At 38.6% G+C, this 20,963-nt stretch overlaps 1 protein-coding gene across 6 annotated transcripts in view; it reads left to right on the top strand.

The window, feature by feature from the left end:
• Positions 1-4,569: 4,569 nt before the first annotated feature.
• The window catches only part of SNX16 (sorting nexin 16), a 38,647-nt gene continuing 22,253 nt past the window's right edge, over positions 4,570-20,963 (top strand). Inside the window, exons 1-5 of one of the 6 annotated variants that reach the window (XM_058528951.1) lie at positions 4,572-4,678; positions 6,268-6,515; positions 6,603-6,742; positions 13,069-13,155; positions 20,519-20,667. In XM_058528951.1, the coding sequence (XP_058384934.1) occupies positions 6,368-6,515; positions 6,603-6,742; positions 13,069-13,155; positions 20,519-20,667 (524 nt within the window). In that variant the 5' untranslated portion in view covers positions 4,572-4,678; positions 6,268-6,367. Of the gene's footprint in view, positions 4,679-4,993; positions 5,642-6,267; positions 6,743-13,068; positions 13,156-20,518; positions 20,668-20,963 lie in introns of those variants that run through there. The other 5 variants (XM_058528946.1, XM_058528948.1, XM_058528950.1 and 2 more) reach the window with 5 other exon arrangements.

The following is a 20,963-nucleotide window of genomic DNA, read 5'->3' as shown; positions in this document are numbered from 1 at the left end:
GCTGAATGCAGGCCTTCCTCATCCATAAAATCCATGAAGACTTCCAAGGTATTAAATGTTAATTGAGAATGTACGAGAGGCAAGACACTATTGGAAGGCTGGAAGACATTTAGGACACAACAGAGTGCAGAAGTGCTCAGGAAAGGGCGTCTTATTGTGTGCGGTGAGAAACTTACTAGTTTGGGAGTCAGGGATTCGTTGGCTCTGTGATTACAGGCAGATCTTTTAGCCTCTGTTTTCCTCAGCAGTCTTAGCTCTAAAATGGAGGCTTATCCTCATGATCATTACGGTCCCTTTCAGTTTTAAGATTATAACTGTGATTTTGTGAAGGAATTTGTTCTCATTGTTACATTTCCAGTAGGATTTCCACACATGCTTTCAAAATTTTCCTTACATAATATGATGAGTGGAAAATCACTAATGAATGGCAGCAGTATTGAAGAGAGTCTTCTCTGTGCCATCATAAATGCCATATAATCCCTACCCTGGATCTAGGAATTGCAGAGGTCACAGGTTTACTGTGAAACAAAGTTGGCTGTCCTGTTGGCCTGTTATACTTTGGTCTTCTCCTCTTACTCTAAGAATAGATCACTTGTGGTTCTTTCTCTGGACTCTTACAATTTCATGGCAGTGAGAAAATAGAGGGCAGGTGGAATACAATCCTGAATATTAAGATTACAGAAAAACTGCCAATGGAAAACGACATACATGAATTAGGGAATCTATGAAATTATACCAAAATAATAATTTAAAAGAGTTGTTTATTATTTTAGTTATTATAAATCATTGAAAAGAAATCATTTGCATTTTATCAGCTTTTACTATATAAATTCAGTTGGCCTCATTCCAACTTGCTGTATTCGTTGTAGTTTTGGTTATAAACGCAGAATCAACTCTGGCTAGATTTAAGTGAACAGTAAATCTATTGAAAGAACACCAGGGTATCTCATGAACTCCAAAGAAAAGTCGAGAATGGGGAAGGACCAGATCAACTCAAGGGACCTCACCAGTGGGATTCCACGGAACTTCTCACCACAGAATTTCTTTAGTCTGACTTTAGCTCCTGTGACTTCCAGCCTATATCTCCCCCCAACCCATTTTAATTCCTAGGAGAGAGCATCCTTTGGACACTACTTGGGTCAAACGTCCTCCTTGGGCACAATCAGCTATGACAAAAAACATTTGTTACAAGAGTAACATATTATAAACATGACTACCAGGGGCCCAGCCTTATAGAAGAGGGACCAGTTCCAGAGAAGGGGAAATGTTGGGATCTTAGGAAGCCACCTCAAGAGACGTCTGCCAATTGCACACACTTTTTTCTGCTGGGGTTTTTTTTACCATCCATCCCTCTCCCCCTAAACCCCTCTGCCCCCAGTTGTCAATGTCTATATATCATTGTATAAAATTGTACTTTGAGTGGGCTCAAAATGTCCTCCTAGGTGTCTATATTTTATATAAAATTAAAAGAATGAGAGGGCATAAATATAGTCTTCTGTTACTCTACAAATTAACACGTATACAATTCAGTTTGATTGTGTGTACTGTGTAGAGGCATCCAAGCTTAGCTGAAATAGTCCATACAAAGACCAGCCATCAGATATGGGCTGTGATAATGCAACTTTGACTCTGACAATTATAGGATATTCTTTCTTGATTATCAAAGATGTTCAAGAGCCCAGAAATAAGCTCAAGCACATATGGTCAATTAATTTACAACAAATGGGCCAAGAATATACAATGGGGAAAGGACAGACTCTTCAATAAATGATGTTGGGAAAACTGGACAGCCACATGCAAAACAATGAAACTAGACTACTATATTATACCACATACAAAAATTAACTCAAAATGGATTAAAGGTTGAATGTAAGACCTGAAACTATAAAACTCCTAGAAGAAAACACAGGTGGTAAGTTCCTTGACATCAGTCTTGGCAACGATTTTTTTGGATCTGACTCTAAAAGCACAGGCAACAAAAGCAAAAATAAACAAGCAGAACTGATTTAAAAAGCTTCTGCACAGCAAAAGAAATCATCAACAAAATGAAAAGGCAACCTATTGAATGGGACAAAATATTTTCAAATCATATATCTGATAAGGGATTAATATCCAAAATATATAAAGAACTCATACAACTCAATAGCAAAAAAGACCAAAAAATACAAAAAACATCCTATTAAAAACGGGCAGGGGATCTGAACAGACATTTTTCCAAACAAGATATACAAACAAGCAACAGGTAACATGAAAAGATGCTCAACATCACTAATCATCAGGGAAATGAAAATCAAAACCACAATGAGATATCACCTCACATCTGTCAGAATATCTACTATCAAAAAGACAAGAACTAACAAGTGTTGGTGAGGATGTGGAAAAAAACGGTACCCTTGTGCACTGTTGGTGAGAATGTAAATTGATGCAACCACTATGGAAAACAGTATGGAGTCTCCTTAAAAAATTAAAAATAGAACTCCCATATTATCCAGAAATTCCACCTCTGGGTATTTATCCAAAGAAAACAAAAACACTAACTCAAAATGATATATGCACCCCCATGTTTACCACGGCATTATTTACAATAGGAAAGATATGGAAACAATCTAAGTGTCCACTGATGGATGAACGGATAAAGAATATGTGGTGTGTATATATATATATACACACACAGATATATACATACATACACACACACACACACACATACTGAAATACTATGCAGCCATAAAAAAGAATGAAATCTTGCCATTTTCAACAACATGGATGGACCCTGAAAGCATTATGCTAAGTGAAATAAGACAGACAAAGACAGACAAATACCATATGATCTCAGTTGTATGTGGAATTAAAAAAAAACAAAAAGCTCATAGACTCAGAGAACAGATTGGTGGTTACCAGAGACAGGGGGTGGGAGGTGGGCGAAATGAATAAAGGAGATCAAAAGATACAAACTGCTGGTTATGAAATAAGGCATGGGGATGTAACATACAGTGTGGTGACTATAGCTAATAATAGTGTATTGCATACTTGAAAATTGCTAAGAGAGAAATCTTAAAAGTCCTCATCATGTTAAAAAAATTTTTTTTTTACTATGTGTGGTGACAGATGTTAACCAGTCGTATTGTGGCGTTCATTTCGCAATATATACAAATATCAAATCATTATGTTGTACACCTGAAACTAATATAATGTTATATGTGAATTATACTTCAATTTAAAATTGTTTTTAATGAAAAAAATATGTTCATTTCATTTTCTGAAAGTGAAATCCAGACATTAATCAAGACCAGATATTCTGGAAGATAAAGGACACAAAGACTAGTATATCCTGTATGCTCCTTTCATTTATCTCTAAAGGAAGTTCTTCTTGGACAATTTCAATGACCTGTTCTAGATCTTTATACTTCTCCTAACTGTGGTATCTGTACACTTTTTCTTCTTGAAAGTTTAATTTTCCTTGGCTTCTTTGATATTGGGCTATCAGGTTTTCCTTGTCAGGTATCTTCTGCTACCACCCGCAGCCCTGTCCACAAGTCAGGGAAATATTCCAAGGCTCATTTTTCTTTTCTTTTCTTTTCTTTTCTCTCTGTACCCTTATTTACTCATGGATAGAACAGCCACCTCAGGGCCAAGACTGCCAAGTCTACCCTGAAAACCACTTCTTCTTTTAGTCTACATCTACAGAATTCTTTCTATGTCTCATTCACGCTGGAAGGGCGATATTATCAACCTCAAACCATTATTATGCCACAAAGCAGATTATCTTCTAATGTTCATTTTGAAATTACAACTATCAGTTTTCTGAGTCTTGGGAATATTCCAAAGCCTTAGAAACCATGGAACAATCCTTAAATCAAATTGCACAACTCTAATGATAAACAGGCCTGTAGACTGGTCTGAATTTTGGTATTTCGCTATCAAAGAACGACTTTCCCGATAACCTTACAGGTCTTCAGATATGCAAGTCTAACAAGCCTAATACTTTATTATTTGGGATAAAATAGCTCCCTAGATCATTTTAAAAAACACTAAAGAATTTCAGGAGTTCTCTGCCAATAAGGACTTCTGAATTATGCAGGACGAATAGGCTGAAACGCAGTGCTCAATCTTCCCACTCTTAAAACCGACTGTCATCCCTTAAAGCGCTGCTAATTCTGGAAAACAATCTATAACCTATTCGAACCAGCCGAAGCTGGTAATGACTACAAGTCCCATGATGCCAAGCAGGAGACCGGACTAATGTTGGCCGCAGTTCCTCCTGGGAAGTGTAGTCTTCTGGTCACCTGTCGGGCATACTAGGTACCGTAGCCTGCATTTCTCAAAAGTTACCTTATAAAGATAGAGCTGGGGCAGAGAAGGTAGAATTCTTTCCACAAAGCTGGGTTCAACCCCGCTGGCAAAGAGCCCTGGCGCCCCAGCCCCAGTCTGCGCGGCGGGGGCGGGCGCCCTCGGCGTGACGTCGCTTCCGGGAGAGGCGCGGCCGCCCCGCCCCCCTCCTCGCGGGGACCTGGGCCCGGCGCCCGGGCAGAGCCGGGCGGAGGCGGAGCAGCGGCTGTGGGGCGGAGGTCACGTGAGGGCTGTCGGTGCGGTGGGTGGCGATGGAGAGCTGCGGTTAAGGAGGTCGGGGCTGGCCGTGCGGGGACGCGCACCGGCGCGGGGTCGCGAGCGGGCTGAGGTAGGGACGGGGGCGGGCGCTGGCGCGGTGACACCTGCGCCCCGGGGTGGCGGGGGGCGGGACCCCGGGAGGGGCGCCAGGAGCCCCGGGCCACCCTCCGGCCACCGCCGACCCCGCCGTGCGTGGCGGGCCGCGGGTGTCGCCGTCCCCGAGCCGGAGCCCGTGGCCCGTGCTCAGCTCCGGCCGGACGCTCCCGGGGCAGCCGCGCCCGGCCGCCCGCTCTCCTCCGGCCGCCCGGCGCGCGCAGGTCGGGCGGCTCACCTGCGCGCGGTGCCAGAGCGGGCTGGACGCTGGTCCTCGGGCACTCGCCCGGGGCAGAGGCGGAGGCGCCCCGGGAGCCCGGCGCGCTCCCGGGACCTCTGGGGCGCTCGCCGTGTGCGCGCAGCGGCCGGGGGGTGCGCGTCCTCCCCGGCCCTGGGGCCTCCGGTGGCGGAGGGCAGGCGGAGGGCAGGGCGGTCCCGCGGGCTCCGGAGGGGTGAGAGTTCAGACTTGCGTTCACTTCTTTTGGGGGAGGCCATCAGGCGGAACCGAGCAGCGGTGAATCAGCAGCTCAAGTTTCCTGAAGCTTTGGTGATGGGGAAGGGTGCCCAGAGCCACGTGCCGAGTTAGAAATCTGGTTTCAGCATCTTTCCAAGTCCGAGCAGTCGGTTTCCTGCCTTCCTCACCAGTGAGCAGAGTTGTGTCGGTGGAGTTGGGCAGGCAGACGCCTGGTTGTGTGTCGTTTCCCTGGTCTGTAGTTACTACAGTTTCTTAGTTTATCATTTGACAACGTAGTGGTAAACCTTTTCTTCCTTGCTGTATTATCAGATTATTCTGAGACCGGATCAAGTCCTGTAGACAACAGAGATTGTTAAGAGTGACCAAGATTTGTTAAATGTCCTCAGTTTATGGCATAGCAGAATTAGTGATGATCTGGAAACTGTGAAGAACGTTTACACTTCTAATCGTTTAATCTTGTTGGATGTAAGCCGAATGCTCGTTGGGTTTTTATTTGATTAATTTGACCAAGTTTTTTTGAAATACATTTCATCCTGGGTTTAATAAACAGTTACTTTAAGAGCAGTTGACATTTACCTTGTAGCGTCTAACCTTCTAGTTCACTCGTGGTACTCTGGGTAAGTCTTTAGCTTTCCACTAATTAAATCAAATGGTAATGTGAATACTTTTCCTCCCTTTCTTTCTTTCCTTTCCCTTCTTTTCTCCCTGTACTATATGTAGTACTGTCAGGACCATAAGCAGAGGGGGGTCTTTACCACTCTTCCTCTTTCCAACTCCTTTATATGGATGTCATCGGGTTAGAATGAACATTGCAAAAATCCATCACAAGGAAGTAAAGTGGGGAAAAAAGGATAACGTAATATGAGGGTCAAGAAAAAGAGTGTGCAATAGCTCTGTTCTCCATACCTTGCAAATGGGAACCCTTAGAGATGATATTGGGATTAAAGGAAGAGGTTTGGGGCCTGTTTTCATTCCAGATAAAGTAATAGAGTGTCACAAAATTAAAAGAAATGAGTATGAACATTTTGTTTTCTTTTGGATAATGCTCCAGGTTAAAGACTAATCTTTCAATCTGTTCTTCTCATTTTTAGATAGTGAATTCCTAAGAAGAAAATAATGGATTGCGTGTTCATTGTTCTCTAAGGGTTTGGACTGTGCAGTGTGCAGCTGTGTTGCAGAGGCCAGAAGAAGATGGCGACTCCTTTTGTGCCCGTTCCTATGCCCATAGGGAATGCTGCTTCCAGTTTTACAACCAACAGAAACCAAAGAAGTTCTTCTTTTGGCAGTGTCTCAACAAGCTCAAACTCTTCCAAAGGCCATTTAGAAGACTCAAATATGGGTAATTCTAGACAGACAAGTGTACCTGATCAAATGGATAGTACCTCATCTATCTGTAGCAGTCCCCTCATTAGGACTAAATTTACAGGTGCAGATTCTTCCATTGAGTATACTGCTAGACCAAGAGAAAGTGAAGAACAGAATCCTGAGACAGGAAATTTGGAAGATAGGCCTTCTACACCTACCATCCTGGGTTATGAGGTGATGGAAGAAAGAGCTAAATTTACTGTGAGTATTGGCTTGTGCTGTACGCCAGTAAAAAGTGAAAGTGTGACCAACCTGTCTTCTGACCTTGTGCTAATTTGATTAATGTTAGCCTGTACTTGTAATTTCTTTTTTTTTTTTTTTTTGTGAGGAAGATCAGCCCTGAGCTAACATCCATGCTAATCCTCCTCTTTTTGCTGAGGGAGACCGGCTCTGAGCTAACATCTATTGCCAATCCTCCTCCTTTTTTTTTCCCCAAAGCCCCAGTAGATAGTTGTATGTCATAGCTGAACATCCTTCTAGTTGCTGTGTGTGGGACGCGGCCTCAGCATGGACGGAGAAGCGGTGCGTCGTGCGCGCCCGGGATCCGAACCTGGGCCGCCAGTAGTGGAGCGTGCGCACTTAACCGCTAAGCCACCCGGCCGCCCCATGCTTGTAATTTCTTGAACATAAAATTCGAATGGCTTTTACACTTCTAAATTTTGTCTCGCTCTGTTTTACTTGAACAGATTTTCACAAACCAGACACACCTCTGAAACTAGCACACAGATCTAGTAACAGAACATTACTAGCTGTGGAGAGATGTTTTAGTATCAGCCCATATATTTCTATGTCATATCTGCCTAGTATTCTATTGTATGTAAGTGTCAAAAGTTATTAACCTGTACTTTTTGATGAGAATTTCACTTATTTCCATTTATTTTGCTATTACGAAGGTGCAATAAATATCATTTGTATATAAAAAAAAAAAAAAAGAACATTACTAGCATCCTAAAAGCCAGCCTAGCATGCTCTGTGTCAGTCAGTTCCCACTCTCCTCACAGCTTAGATTAATTTTGCCTGTTTTTGTACTTTCTGTAAATGGAATTATGGAGTATGTACTCTGGGGTGTGGTCTCTTCTCTTCAGCATTATGTTTGTAAGATTCATCCTGGATCTTGCATATAATTGCAGGCGGCTCATTTTTATTACTGATAGGATTCCTGTATGTGAATATACTATAGTTGATGTATCCATTCTGCTGTTGAAGAGCATTTGGGTAATTTCCTGTTTTGGGCTCTTACAAATGCTACAGCTATGAAGCTTTTAGTCCATGTCACTCAGTAAACACAGGTACGCATTTCTGTTTGGTATCTGCCTGGGAGTAAAATTGCTTCATCGTCTGCCCAGCTTTAGAAGACGCTGGTGAACAATGAACCAGAGTTGCTGTACTAGTTCTCCTTTAAGCAGTGTGTGAGAGTTACATTACTCCACACCTTCCCGACATGTGGTATTTTTGCATCTTTTTCAATTTAGCTATTCTAGTGGGTAGAGTGATATCACTCTTGTGTGGTTTTAACTTGCATTTTCTTAATGACTAAACTGAAGACATTTTAGGCCATTTGGATATTCTCTTTTGTGAAGTGTCTGTTCAAGACCTTTGTTCATTTTCCTTTGGGGAAGTCTTTTCCTCGTTGGTTTGTAGTTATCCATGCATTTTGGACATAAATTCTTTTTTCGGAACATGTACTGTGACTATCATCTCTCACTCTGTGGTTTGCCCTTTCCCTCCCTTAATGATGCATTTGGTAAACAGAAGTTCTTAATTTTAATATAGTCCAATTTATTTTTTTCTTTTATGGTTAGCACTTTTTAAAATCTGCCTACTCCCAGGTTACAAAGATGTTATCCTATATTTTCTACTAAAAACTTTATCGTTGAACCTTTCACATTTAGATCTGTAAACCACCTGGAATTGATTTTTATCTGTGGTGTGAAGTAACAGTCAAAACACATTTTTTTCCTCTGTGTGGGATCAAGTAATCAAATTTTTATTGAAAAGACCGTTCCTTCTCTGCATTTGTATTGTTGCCTGTGTCATAAGTCAGGCGAACGTAAATGTATGGGTCTGCTTCTGTGTCCCATTTTTCCTTCCTTTACCAATTCGACATTGTCTTAGTTACTAAAGCTTTATGATTGGTCTAGATATCTGGTAGGTTCAGTACTCTACCTTGGTGGTTGTTCTTTGGGATTGTCTTGGCTGTTCTTGGCCCTTTGCGTTGGGATAGTATTGAATCTATAGACTGACTGAAGGAGAACTGACATCTTTACTGTACTCAGTCTTTGAATCTATGAACTTAATCCAGTTACTTAAGTCTTTGACTTCTTTTAATAATGTTTTGTAGTTTTCAGGGCAGAGGTCTTACTTCTTTTGGTTAGATTTATTTCTAGGTATGGATGTTTAATGTTCTTGATATGTTTTTCTGTTTTCTATTTGTTCATTGCTAGTTTATATGTTTTGGTCTTGTATGTTAATGTGTGTTTATATATCCAGCAACCTTGCTAAATTCACTTATAAATGGAATAGTTTGTTCTTTCTCTTGGATTTTCTTGAACTAAAGTTTTTATCTTTACTTCAACATTTCATGTTGTAAATTTACAACAGTATGGGGCCAGCCCCCGTGGCCTAGTGGTTAAGTTTGGCGCACTCTGCTTTGGCGGCCCGGGTTTGGTTCCCAGGCACAGACCTACACCACTCGCCTGTCAGTGGTCTTGCTGTGGTGGCAGCTCACATGCAAAAAGAGGAGGGTTGGCAGCGGATGGTAGCTCAGTGCAAATCTTCCTCAGGAAAAAAAAAAAAAATTTTACAACAGTATGCAACAGCCTCCAAGAAAAAATTGTTGAGATAATTTATGAAGAAGCAATCTTTAGAGTTAAACTATCATAAGACTGATGATGTGATGGGAAATCTGCATGGACCTGACTTTTTTGAGAGTTATTTTGGAAATTATACTAAACTGGTGGCTCATTTTTTTATGTTGACCTGCCTTCATTATGAAGGAATGAGTGTTCATTGAGGTGATGTGTGTGAAAATGCAAGTTCGTCAGCAAATTTAAGGCAGTGGTATATAAATATGAAGTCTTTCAAGGTGCCATAGAGGAAGAAGTAAATGACAGATATGAAATTAGTCATATTCGTTTATTCATTAATTTAATATTTTTGATTACCTGTTATGTGCCAGGCGCTCTTCCAGGTAATAATGGTACAGCAACTTGAATGAATGAACGATAGATGAGTAAATTGTTAAAAGTACTGGTATGTCACATGGTGATAAGTCCTACAGAGAGAAATAAAAGAGGAAAGAGAGAGAGTCTCCCCGAAACTGGAGTTGCCATTTAAATAGCATTGTCAGTCATGGCCCCACAGAAAAGATGTTAGCACTAAAGGGAGAGAGCCATGACAATGTCTGGGGAAAGAGCTTTCCAGACGGATGGGATAGCTACAGAAACCCTTGTGGCTGACAGCAGAATAAGCAATGGAGAGAGATGTTGGAACCGAGATGACAGGTAAAGGCGAGAGAGTGTGACACCCAGATCAAGTAGAGCGTGGAGACCATTGTAAGGCCTTTAGATTTCACTCTGCATGAGATGGGAATCTTTGAAAAGGTTTTAAAAGGAAGAGTCACATGATCTGACTTAATTTTTAAAACGTTCGTTCTGGCTGCTGGATTGAGACTGGGTTTTCTGGGGGAAGAATGGAAGCAGGAGGCAGTTACATTCTTGCAGTAATCCATGGCAGACGTGATGGTGGCCTGGACCAGGCTGGTGGAAAAGATCCTAAGAAGTGATCAGATTCTGGATATACTTTGGAAGTAGAGCCTTGGGATGTGGGAGAAAGAGAAATCAAAGATGATCCCAAAGTTTTGGGTCTAAACAATGAGAGGAATGGGGTTGCCATTTAATTAGATGGCAGGTTTTGAGGGGATGATCAGGATTTGTTTTTGAACATGCTAGGTTTGAGATGTCTGTTAGACATCAAAATGGAGATGTCAGGTGTGTGTGTGTATGTGCTTGTGAGTGTGTACACATGTATTATGTGTGTGCACATGTATAAGTTGAATTTAGCAGAGAGGTCTGAGCTGGAGATACAAGCTTGAGAGTCTTAGATTTGTAAAGTAAATTTTCCTAGATATATTCCTTTGAATTGATCTCTTAACTTAAGAAAGTATTAGGATTGACTGGTGAGATCTTATAATATGTAGAATGTCAAGTCTTTGAAAAGTGTTTAAAAACAAAAACTGACTAGGATTGGTGAGTAGGATTGGGTAGGAGGCATGAGGTGGGCTTCTTCGGTTAGTGAGGTTTTGTTTCTTGGTCTTGGTACTAGTTAATGGATGTGTTTATGTTGTGAAAATTCATTAAGTTGTATACTTATGATTTTGGCACTTTTCTGTATGTATTTTATAATCCAGTGTATGCTTCTGCATATGTTATAATCTACTTAAAAATCCTCAAACAAGAACTACATAAAAAGATAGTACAAAGTAGTATATACTAATTTTCAAATAAAGAATAGAAACAATAACTGCTGTTAAAGGAGGAAATGATCAATACTGTCTATAAAGTTTTCATTGAAACCACTAGTTAAACGAGTAGAAAGGCAGGAGAGCTTTCTAGAAAAGGTAAAACGAGAAATCCGTACTTTGTCTTCCCTAGAGAAACAGGAGTGTTCAGAGGCCACTGTGGAGAATAGCCTAGTTAGAAGGGAGGGTTCATTTTTTAAAACAGGCAAATAAAGTCAATATGGATTATGTGTAGATAAACCTAATTATCATAGGAAGTTGACTTTTATCATGCCTCGGTTATACTCAGAAGTTTTGATGTCCATTTATCCCTTTGATTTGAGTTAGTAGCTCCTAAAAAGAGTGTTTCCTTTGTATCCTCTTTGTGACTGTCTTAGATCAGGACTTTCTGGAGACTTGAAAGGGTATCCAAATAATCTTCCTCACCTTTGTATGTTACAAAGATAAATTACTTGTGTCTTACTTCAAAACTAAAGGATTCAGCCTTAACCCTTACTGATTCTCCCCCTTAAAAGCTGAAAGAGAAGTCTATAAGGGAGAAAAGTCGAATGGTAGGATGATCTACAGTCCCTAAATAATGACTTGTCTCTGGAGCATCCAGTAGGACTATAATGTGAGCCACAAATGTGAGTCGTATTTGTAATTTAAAATTTCCTAGTAGCCATGTTAAAAAAAGGTAAAAAGAAACAGATGAAATTATATTTCATAACATTTTATTAAACCTAATATATCCAAAATATGATCGTTTCAATATGTAATCAATATAAAACCATTTTAATGAAGTATTTTTACATCATTTTTCATATTAAGTCTTTGCAATCTGGTGTGTTTTTGTACACTTCCAGCTCATGTCAGTCTGGACTAGTCAAGAGTTCAAGTGTTTGGTGGCCACGTACAGCTCTAGAGCTACAGTCGAAAGTCACTGCTCAGCAGACTTCAGAGAAAAAGTTACTCGTTTTAAGCAAGTTTCACTCGTTGGACAGATAGTTAATTGAGTACTTCATACGTACCATGTATTTAGCTTAGTCCAAAATACTGTACCAAAAACTACCAGGAGGTATATGACAGAATCTCTGAGATTCTGTTGTAAATAATACTTCCTCATAATAAATTCTAAGATTATACTTATGTAAAATAGAATCTGGTTTTTTATTATTTGCTTTTTGAAATAGTGACTTACTTCAGCCACGTTTTTCTGTTCAATGGCCTAGATAATTATGCATAATTATAGCGATATGAACCTTTATCTAATATGAGTATTTTTTAGCTTATATTTCAGCCTTGAAGATTAAAACAACATCAGATTTATTTGAAAACCTGGCTTCATAGTTATTGAGTTTAAAAGTTAAATTAATTGTACAGGACAAGAGTGACTATTTTCATAGCTTTTTCAATCATGATTGATTATTTTATCAATTTTAAAATATGTTGGCATAAAATATATTTTGGAAACTGATGAGTTTATTTATTATTAGTCTTCACCAGAAAAGCATTTTGAGGGCCGGCCCAGTGGCGCAAGCGGTTAAGTGCGTGCGCTCCGCTGCAGCGGCCCAGGGTTCGCCAGTTCGGATCCCGGGCGCGCACTGACGCACTGCTTGGCAAGCCATACTGTGGCAGCGTCCCGTATAAAGTGGAGGAAGAGATGGGCACGAATGTTAGCCCAGGGCCAGTCTTCCTCAGCAAAAAAAAAAAAAAAGAGGAGGATTGGCAGATGTTAGCACAGGGCTGATCTCCTCACAAAAAAAAAAAGAAAAGCATTTTGTCTCGAATTTGTCATAGTCATGTTTCTTAAGGAAAAAAAGCTTGCTTTTGGAGCCTACATTGATTATTTGTACATTTGATGGTCTAAATAATTTCTGATTTTTTTACATAATAATCATTATGATCTGGGTTGTTAAGTAACAGTTTTAAAAACGTTTGGTTTGAATTTTTAAATATCTCTACATATATGTGTGTATATAGATAGATAGGTATATATTTTAAATTCTTTCTTTTTCTCTCTGCATAGGTATATAAAATACTAGTGAAGAAAGCCCCAGAAGAAAGCTGGATAGTTTTCAGGAGATACACTGACTTCTCTAGGCTTAATGATAAAGTAAGTATTTTAATAAATTGAAAACTGACTTTTCAAATTTGAATTATTATCTGTTCCTGACAGTTCTGTTGTATTTGTGTTTTTTCTTCCTTGTTAATTGAGTGAAGTTAAATCTTGGCTAAGTCCTAAGAAAATTAACTGTTTCATTGCACTTTAGTAGCCTGAAGTCCCATCTCTATGCATAAATTTCTTTTTTGGGAAATAAAAAATTATTTTTACTATAAAAATGTGAAAACCTTAAAATTGCCAGCAGAAATATAAGTGGTTATTTATATAATGTTGTGAGCTTGACAAGGATGTATATTATAAGACTAAATCATGACTACAAGAGAATGAACAAAAAAAGTTTTTAACATATTGTATTAGTTTTCTGTTGCTTTATAACAAATTACCACCAACTTTGTGACTTAAAACACACCTGTTATCTAGTGATATCAGTGAGCTCAGCTGGGTTTGCTGCTTAGAGCCAAACAAGGTCAAAATCAAGAGGTTAGCTGGACTGGGCTGTTATCTGGAGGATCTGGGAAAGAACCAGCTTCCAGGCTGGTTCAGATTGTTGGCAGAGTTCAGTTTCTTGTGGTGGTAAGACCAAAGTCCCTGCTGCCTTGCTGGTTGTCAGCCAGAGGTGGTTCTTAGCTCATAGAGACCACTCTCCAGTCCTTGCACATGGCCCCTCCATCTCCAAAGCCAGCAACAGTGGGTCAGATCCTTCTTGTGCTCTGACTTTCTCTGACTTTCTCTTCTGCCACCAAGCAGGAAGAAAGCTCTGCTTTTAAAGGGCTCATATGATAAGGTTAGGCTCACCCAGATAATCTCCCTAGCTTAAGGTCAACTGAATAGTAACCCTAATTACACCTGCAGAATTCCTTTTGCTGTGTAACATAAAATGACAGAAGCAACACCAGGGGTAGAGGTCATGGAGCCATCTAGAACTCTGCTTACTGCACATATGAAACAGAGAGGATAATAATAAACATCAATATATTAAGAACCCCTAAAAATAAATAACAAAAAAAGTAAACCCAAAAGTAGAAAATACAACAAATGATATGAACAAGGAAATCCACAGGATAAATGTAAACGAACAATAAATTTGGAAAACATTTAATATCACAAGTACTCTAAGAAAAGAAAATTGAGAAACTATTTTTCACCTGTCAAGTTGACAGACATTTAAATGGTATTATCTACTGTTGGAAGTAGGAATCTTCCTAGAGTACACTTTACAGTTATGCATAATTTTGACACAATAATCACATTTTGGGCATTTATCCTATATAAGAAATCACAGATATGGGCAAGATTTAGCTCTAAGGGTATTTATCACGGTGTTTTATTTATTGTTGTTTTCTTGGTCTGTGTTTTAATTTGTTTATTAATAGTTAAAAATTAGAACCAACCTACATTTCCAACAATATGGAGTTGATTGAGTAAATTGCAGTAAGAATGTAATAGAGAAAGAGAAGCTAAGCTGTTTGTAGAGCTAGAGGGAATCAAATGAGGCAGATGGGTAGTTGGTATTTTATGAAACCAAGGGAAAGAGCATTTTTCCAAAAGAAGCAGGTGGTTTCTGATGCTTCTGAGAAGCCAAGTAAGGTGACCTTGGACCAGAAATTACTCCCAAATTTTGACAGGTGTTTAGTGGAAGAAACTACTGGTCCTGTTCTCTCCCATCTGCCACCTTCTTCCTCCCCCTTCCTGGACTACTCAGAACTTCTAAAGTTGGTATATTCTTACAATATTTGGGTGGGAAACCCCATTTATGTGACTTTGTAGCTACCTGGCTGCCAAGTTTATGCCATTCTGAAAACCTCAGTTTGAATGAAAAAGTAAAATATAAAATGCTAAGCTATTTTATCCTTTATTAAGGTATTGTTAAGATGACTTTTTGTAGTATGCCAAAATACTTAAAGTATTATTTATAATGTGTTTCTACCATTATATATGAATTTTATTTACTGTTCAAAAGTTCTTATATTACACTGATGAATTAAAAACATATAATTCTGTACTTCTGTTGGGTTTTTTTAATGATTAAACAAACAAAATCAGAGTAATTCATGAAGTTACCAGATACTCGTGGATTTCTTAGCTTTCTTATGAAATTATTATAATTTTTGTTCACATAGATGAATTTCTAACAGTTTCAATATAGAACTATTTAATCCTTTACGACTTACTATTTTTCTTTTCAGGGCTCAATTGTTATTTAGTGTTTACTTTCCTTTATCTTTCTAGGTTCATCTTTATTGCTAAAATATTTCTTATCTTAGGCAAGTTGAGATTTAAATAACTCTTAAGCTTTTGAAGAAAGATGTTAGTAGGAGTTTAATTTAAATCCAGTAAATATCTCCTTGATGCTCCAAGTTGGGCATTTAAAAATTAATAAGTGTCTATGTCAGTCTTCCAGGTACCAGAAAGAGCCCTACCCACTATCTGCTTTTACTGGCAAGAATCAGAAACGTGTGCGAAACACCAGCAGGCACACAGGTTAAACTGTAGTTGTTATTTTTATAGTCGTTATAAATAAAGTTAAAATTTTAGGATCTTTAATTTTATAAAACCAATTGTGAAGTATTTATGAAATGAGTAGTTTGAGTTCAGCATTGTTCTAGGAATTTGGGATTATATAGAAACTATATAGGTGTGATCCTAACTTTAAGGAATTTACATTCCCCACTTATCTGTAATAATGAGGGAAAAAACAGTCAATTGACAATATGAAAATTATTGAACATAGTTTAAATAACACTGGTTAGAAAGAGGAAATTTTCTGTAGAACACTAATCTTTTTTCTGTCCTCTTTTTTCAGTCTCCTGGGTTATAATCTGGCTGCAGCTTCTCTGGGAGTTTGTAAGAGCCTCTTCTCAGGAAGTCAGAGGACAAAGTGGTAGCAAGTTCTGGAACACACAGAGGCTATCAGAGTTGAGGCATCTGGCAGAGTTGCAGGGCAGGCTGGGTGATGTAGAAATACGGCCACGAGAAGTGGGTTTTTCTGTGTTCTACTTAAAAGCTTGCTATTTTCTACATCCAGGTCACAGAAGTAGGTCAAAACTGAACACTTCTGTGAGGTAAAATGATTCTCAGGTGGTTCCAGGCAGCAGAGCATAGGGAGGGAGCAGAACCGTTATCAGCTCATTGTCAAGACCGGCCAAGTTCGTATGAAAATCTGAGCCAGGCTCAACCAGGCATTCAGTCCTCACATTAGAAAGAAATTCGCTGATAATCCTCAGCATGCCTGTCTCTTGGGTCACGCTGCCCTGAAGGGATTTATCTCATCTTGTAGTTCATAAGTGGTGTCCTGAGATTGCCTTTCAGTGTCTTTCTGGGGACTTTTTCACTTCTCTCCTTTGTTGGATCTTGTCTCCTCTATCCCATGTCTTCCTCTTTTTTGAATTACTCTTTCCTTTTAGTAGAACTAATCCCCCAGTAGCTTCTTGAGGAAAAGTACGTGGGAGGTGATGTTTTTTAGACCCGTGTATGTCTAAAACTATTCTCCTTTTGTCCTCATACTTGATTGAAGTTTGGACTAGCTACAGAATTCTAGATTGGAAATAATTTTTTTTTTTTTTTTCAGAATTTTGAAGTCATTAAGCTATTGTCATCTTGCTGTTAGTATAGAGTGTTGCTGTTGAATCTTTTCTGTGTAATTAATTGAAATTTCACAATTTTTTTGTAGGTTTCTTCTGTTCTCTTGGACACTCAGTGGCGTTATTCAATTTGGCAACTCATGGTCCTTTAGATCAGAGAAATGTTTTTGAATTGCTTTGTTAATGAATTCCTCCATTCTGTGTTCTCAGTTCTCTCTTTCTGTAACTTCTTTTATAAAACACACCTTTTGGGCTGATTCCTTGTCTTTTCCTCCCCTTTTGAATTCTCTTTTTCTTTTTTGCTGTTTTGGAGGAGATTTCCTTATCTCTTTCTTTCTAAAAGCATGTTTTATTCTCTGACTGTCCCTTTTTTTTGTCATCTTATTTCTTGAATGTAATATCTTAATCCATTGAATATGTTAGTGATTAGTTTTTATTTGTATTTTTTATTCTTTCATGTCTTGTTCTCCTTGTGGTATCTTTTTCTCAGCCACTTTTTTCTGTTTGTCTTTGTCTTCCATGTTAAAGAGTAACTATATAGTAATTCTTGGTTGTCTGGTCATGATTAAAAGTTGGTACTAAAAGCTGATTGGAGTCCCTAGTCCATGGATGAGGCTTATGTTGACTTTAAGCTTCATTGGAGGGTGACGGAGGTGGGCCATTCTCAGAGAATTTCTGATGTCAGGATCTTTAGGTCATTCTTCTTGGGTTGATCAGACTGTCCAGAGAAGTGTTTTCCAGTCTCCTGCCTTGTGCTACCAGTTCCTGAGCAATTTGAAGTTTCTGTAGTATAAACTTGGTATGCATTTTCCTACACTGAGGGTTTTCTTGGCTCCACTGAGTCAATTACCACTCGTCTCTCTCGAGACTTTTTTTTTTTTTTTTTTTTTGCTGAGAGAGATTTTCCCTGAGCTAACATCTGTGCTAGTCTCCCTCTTTTTGTATGTGAGCTGCCACCACAGCGTGGCCACTGACAGACGAGTGATGTAGGTTCGCACCCAGGAACTAAACCCAGGCCGCTAAAGTGGAGCATGCCGAGCTTAACCACTAGGCCACCACGGCTGGCCATCTACCTTTTTAGTTTCCAGTATATTGTTTTATATGTCTTTCTCTTCACTATAGTTTTTGTGGGGCTACAGAAATACAGAATTAGATGAATGTACTCATTTCTCCATCTTAATCCCAAAAACACATGCATTATTTTTCGAAGGTTTGTTTGTAGAACCATCAAATGCCTATTATGATGTCATTTTTCTAAGAGATGTATAAATGTTTTAATTTAATGAAATATGAAAACTACCTTTTATTAAAGTTAACAAGCTAATATGTAGTCCTCAAATTGTACTTTGTTCAAAATAAAGTTATGAGTAAGTACCCGTAAAATGAAGACTTTGTGAGGACTCAATTGTGGAACAATCCCCTCTTCTGAGGATAATTTTTTTTTTTAATAATTTTATTTATTTATTTATTTATTTATTTCCCCCCCCCAAAGCCCCAGTAGATAGTTGTATGTCACAGTTGCACATCCTTCTAGTTGCTGTATGTGGGACGCGGCCTCAGCATGGCCGGAGAAGCGGCGCGTCGGTGCGCGCCCAGGATCCGAACCCGGGCCACCAGCAGCAGAGCGCGTGCACTTAACCGCTAAGCCATGGGGCCAGCCCTGAGGATAATTTTTTAAAGGAAAAAAATAACCATACATGTGGACATATGTGATACTTAAATTTTAAAGCTTAAAATTAATAAAAGACTATTTTTTTTTCCTCCTTATGGCTTTTATTATTTTCATGCAAACACGTTAAATAACAAAACTCTAAGGCCAACAATATCTAGTTATATCTTGAAATCAAATCAGGGTTTTCAGTTGTCCAAGTTACTTTCTAGTTTTATCTTTACATATTTATAGGAATATAGACAGAATGTTATATTTTATATTTTTACTTAACATTTTACCCTGTGTATTTTTCCCTTTTGCTAGCCTTTTTTCTTACCATGTGATATTTAGCTTTATATGTGAGTATAGGAATGTGAATGTAGATGGTTTCATTTCATTCATCATTTATTGAGCAAAGATTGTTGACTGCTTGTAATGTAGCAGGCACTATGCTAGATGTTGAGGATGCGGCTATGAGTAAGGCATAATTGTTGCAGTGTAGTAAAATGGTTCTCAGTCTTAGCTGTACTTTGGACTTCCCTGGAGAGCTTTTTTAAATTACAGTGCCCAGGCCTCATGCCAACTAATTAAGTCCAAATCTGTGAGAGGTAGGACACAGTCATTGATATCTTTTGAAGTTCCTTGGGTGATTCCAATGTGCAGCCAAGGTTTAGAATCACAGGTCTAGTAGGAGAGTCCAGAATTAAATAAATGTTATTTACATTGTGATAAATGCCATTTAAAAAATAAATTAATGATTTGAGACTGTGTGGCAGGTTGTCTTTTCTAAAAACGTCCACAGCAATATTTTCAATCCCATGTGTTCTTCCAGAATCTTGCCACTGACCATCAGAGATAGAATCTCTTTCCCTTCCCCCTTGAACCTGGGTGTGACTACTCCAACCAATAGAGGACAGTGAAATGATGCTGTGTGACTAGGCTAGATTATAAGAAGTGTACAGCTTCATCCTGGCTTTCTTGGAAGGCTCGCCTTTGAAATCCACCCTCTTTGCTGTGAGAAAGTCCAAGACACCTGAAGAGGCCATGTTAGGCTTGTGGCTGACATCCCTAGCTAAGGTCTCAGCTGACAACCAGCTTCATCTACTGTACATATGCAGGAGTGAACTTCAAATGATTCCAGCTCCCACCTTCAAGTCTTCCAGCTGAGGTCCCAGTACATTGTGGAACAGAGATAAGCCATCCTCACTGTGCCCTGTATGAATTACTAACCCACAGAGTCCATGCCTAATAAATGGTTGTTTTATACCACTGAGTTTTGAGGTAACTTGTTACACAGTTATAGTCACTTGAACAGAGCGTATAAAGGGAAATCTAACGTAGCTTAGAAGGTTGGAAAAATCTTTCCTAAGAAAGTAAAAGTTAAGCCAGATATGCAAAATGGATCCTAAACCAAAATGTAAAAGCTTAAAACTATAAATGTCCAAGAAAAAACATAGAAGAATATCTTTACAACCTTGGAGTGAGCAAAGATTTCTTAGCTACAATCTAAAAAAAGCATAAACCATAAAAGAAAAAAATGGATAAATTAGATAAATGGATAAATTTAAAGTTAAAAACATATGCTCTGTTAAGACTGTTAAAATGAAACTCAGGTCACAGCCTGGGAGAAAATAATTGTTATACGTATATCTGACGAAGGACTTGTTTCGGAATATATAAAGAACTCTTGCAACTTAATAAAAAGACAGATAACCCAATTTTAAAAAAAAAAATGGAGAGGTCAGAAGATTTGAATAGCTAATTCACCAAGGAAGATATGCAGATTCAAATAAGCACACAAGAAGATATTTAACATCATTTGTCAACAGAGAAATGCAAATTAAAGCCACAGTGAAATACTGCACACGTACTGGAACAGCTAACATTAAAAAGACAGACAGTGCCCAGTGTTGGCAAGAATGTGGAGCAACTGTAACTTGTATGTATACACAACTGGTAGAAATCAAGAAGTAAAACAATCAAGGCATAAAAAGCTTAGCTGAATTTAATTCTTTTATTTTAAACTTATTTCATGAATAATTTTACATAGTCAACAGGATAGATTTTGTAGAGCTGATATAATTGAGTTGAACATTGTATTTTCCTTTTTCTTCTTTTTCAGTTAAAAGAGATGTTTCCAGGCTTTCGATTAGCACTTCCACCAAAACGCTGGTTCAAAGATAATTACAATGCCGACTTTTTAGAAGATAGACAATTAGGATTACAAGGTTTTCTTCAAAATTTAGTAGCTCACAAGGACATTGCCAACTGGTATGTAACAAATTGAAATAAGAGGTTATCAATGCATTCTACAACTAGTTTAAAGACTAGACCCAGGACCATAGTTATTCAAGCATAAAAATATAGGGTAGGATTATAATTATTTGTCCTTTTTAGTAAAGCATTGTGTGGAGTTTTCTTGTGTATTTTCAGGAAAGTTTATTTGGCATTTGCTGTGTATTAACACTTTAAAAAAGTTAGCAAAGTTAGAAACTCAGTGTTCTGTATACTCAAACCACTCAATTGTGAACCTGATTTTAATATTTAGTGTTTTAGAAATCATTTAA

The sequence above is a fragment of the Diceros bicornis genome, chromosome 33 (genome assembly GCF_020826845.1).
Source record: "Diceros bicornis minor isolate mBicDic1 chromosome 33, mDicBic1.mat.cur, whole genome shotgun sequence".
NCBI classification, from domain to species: Eukaryota; Metazoa; Chordata; class Mammalia; order Perissodactyla; family Rhinocerotidae; genus Diceros; species Diceros bicornis.
This window is presented reverse-complemented; position numbering and strand designations above follow the sequence as displayed.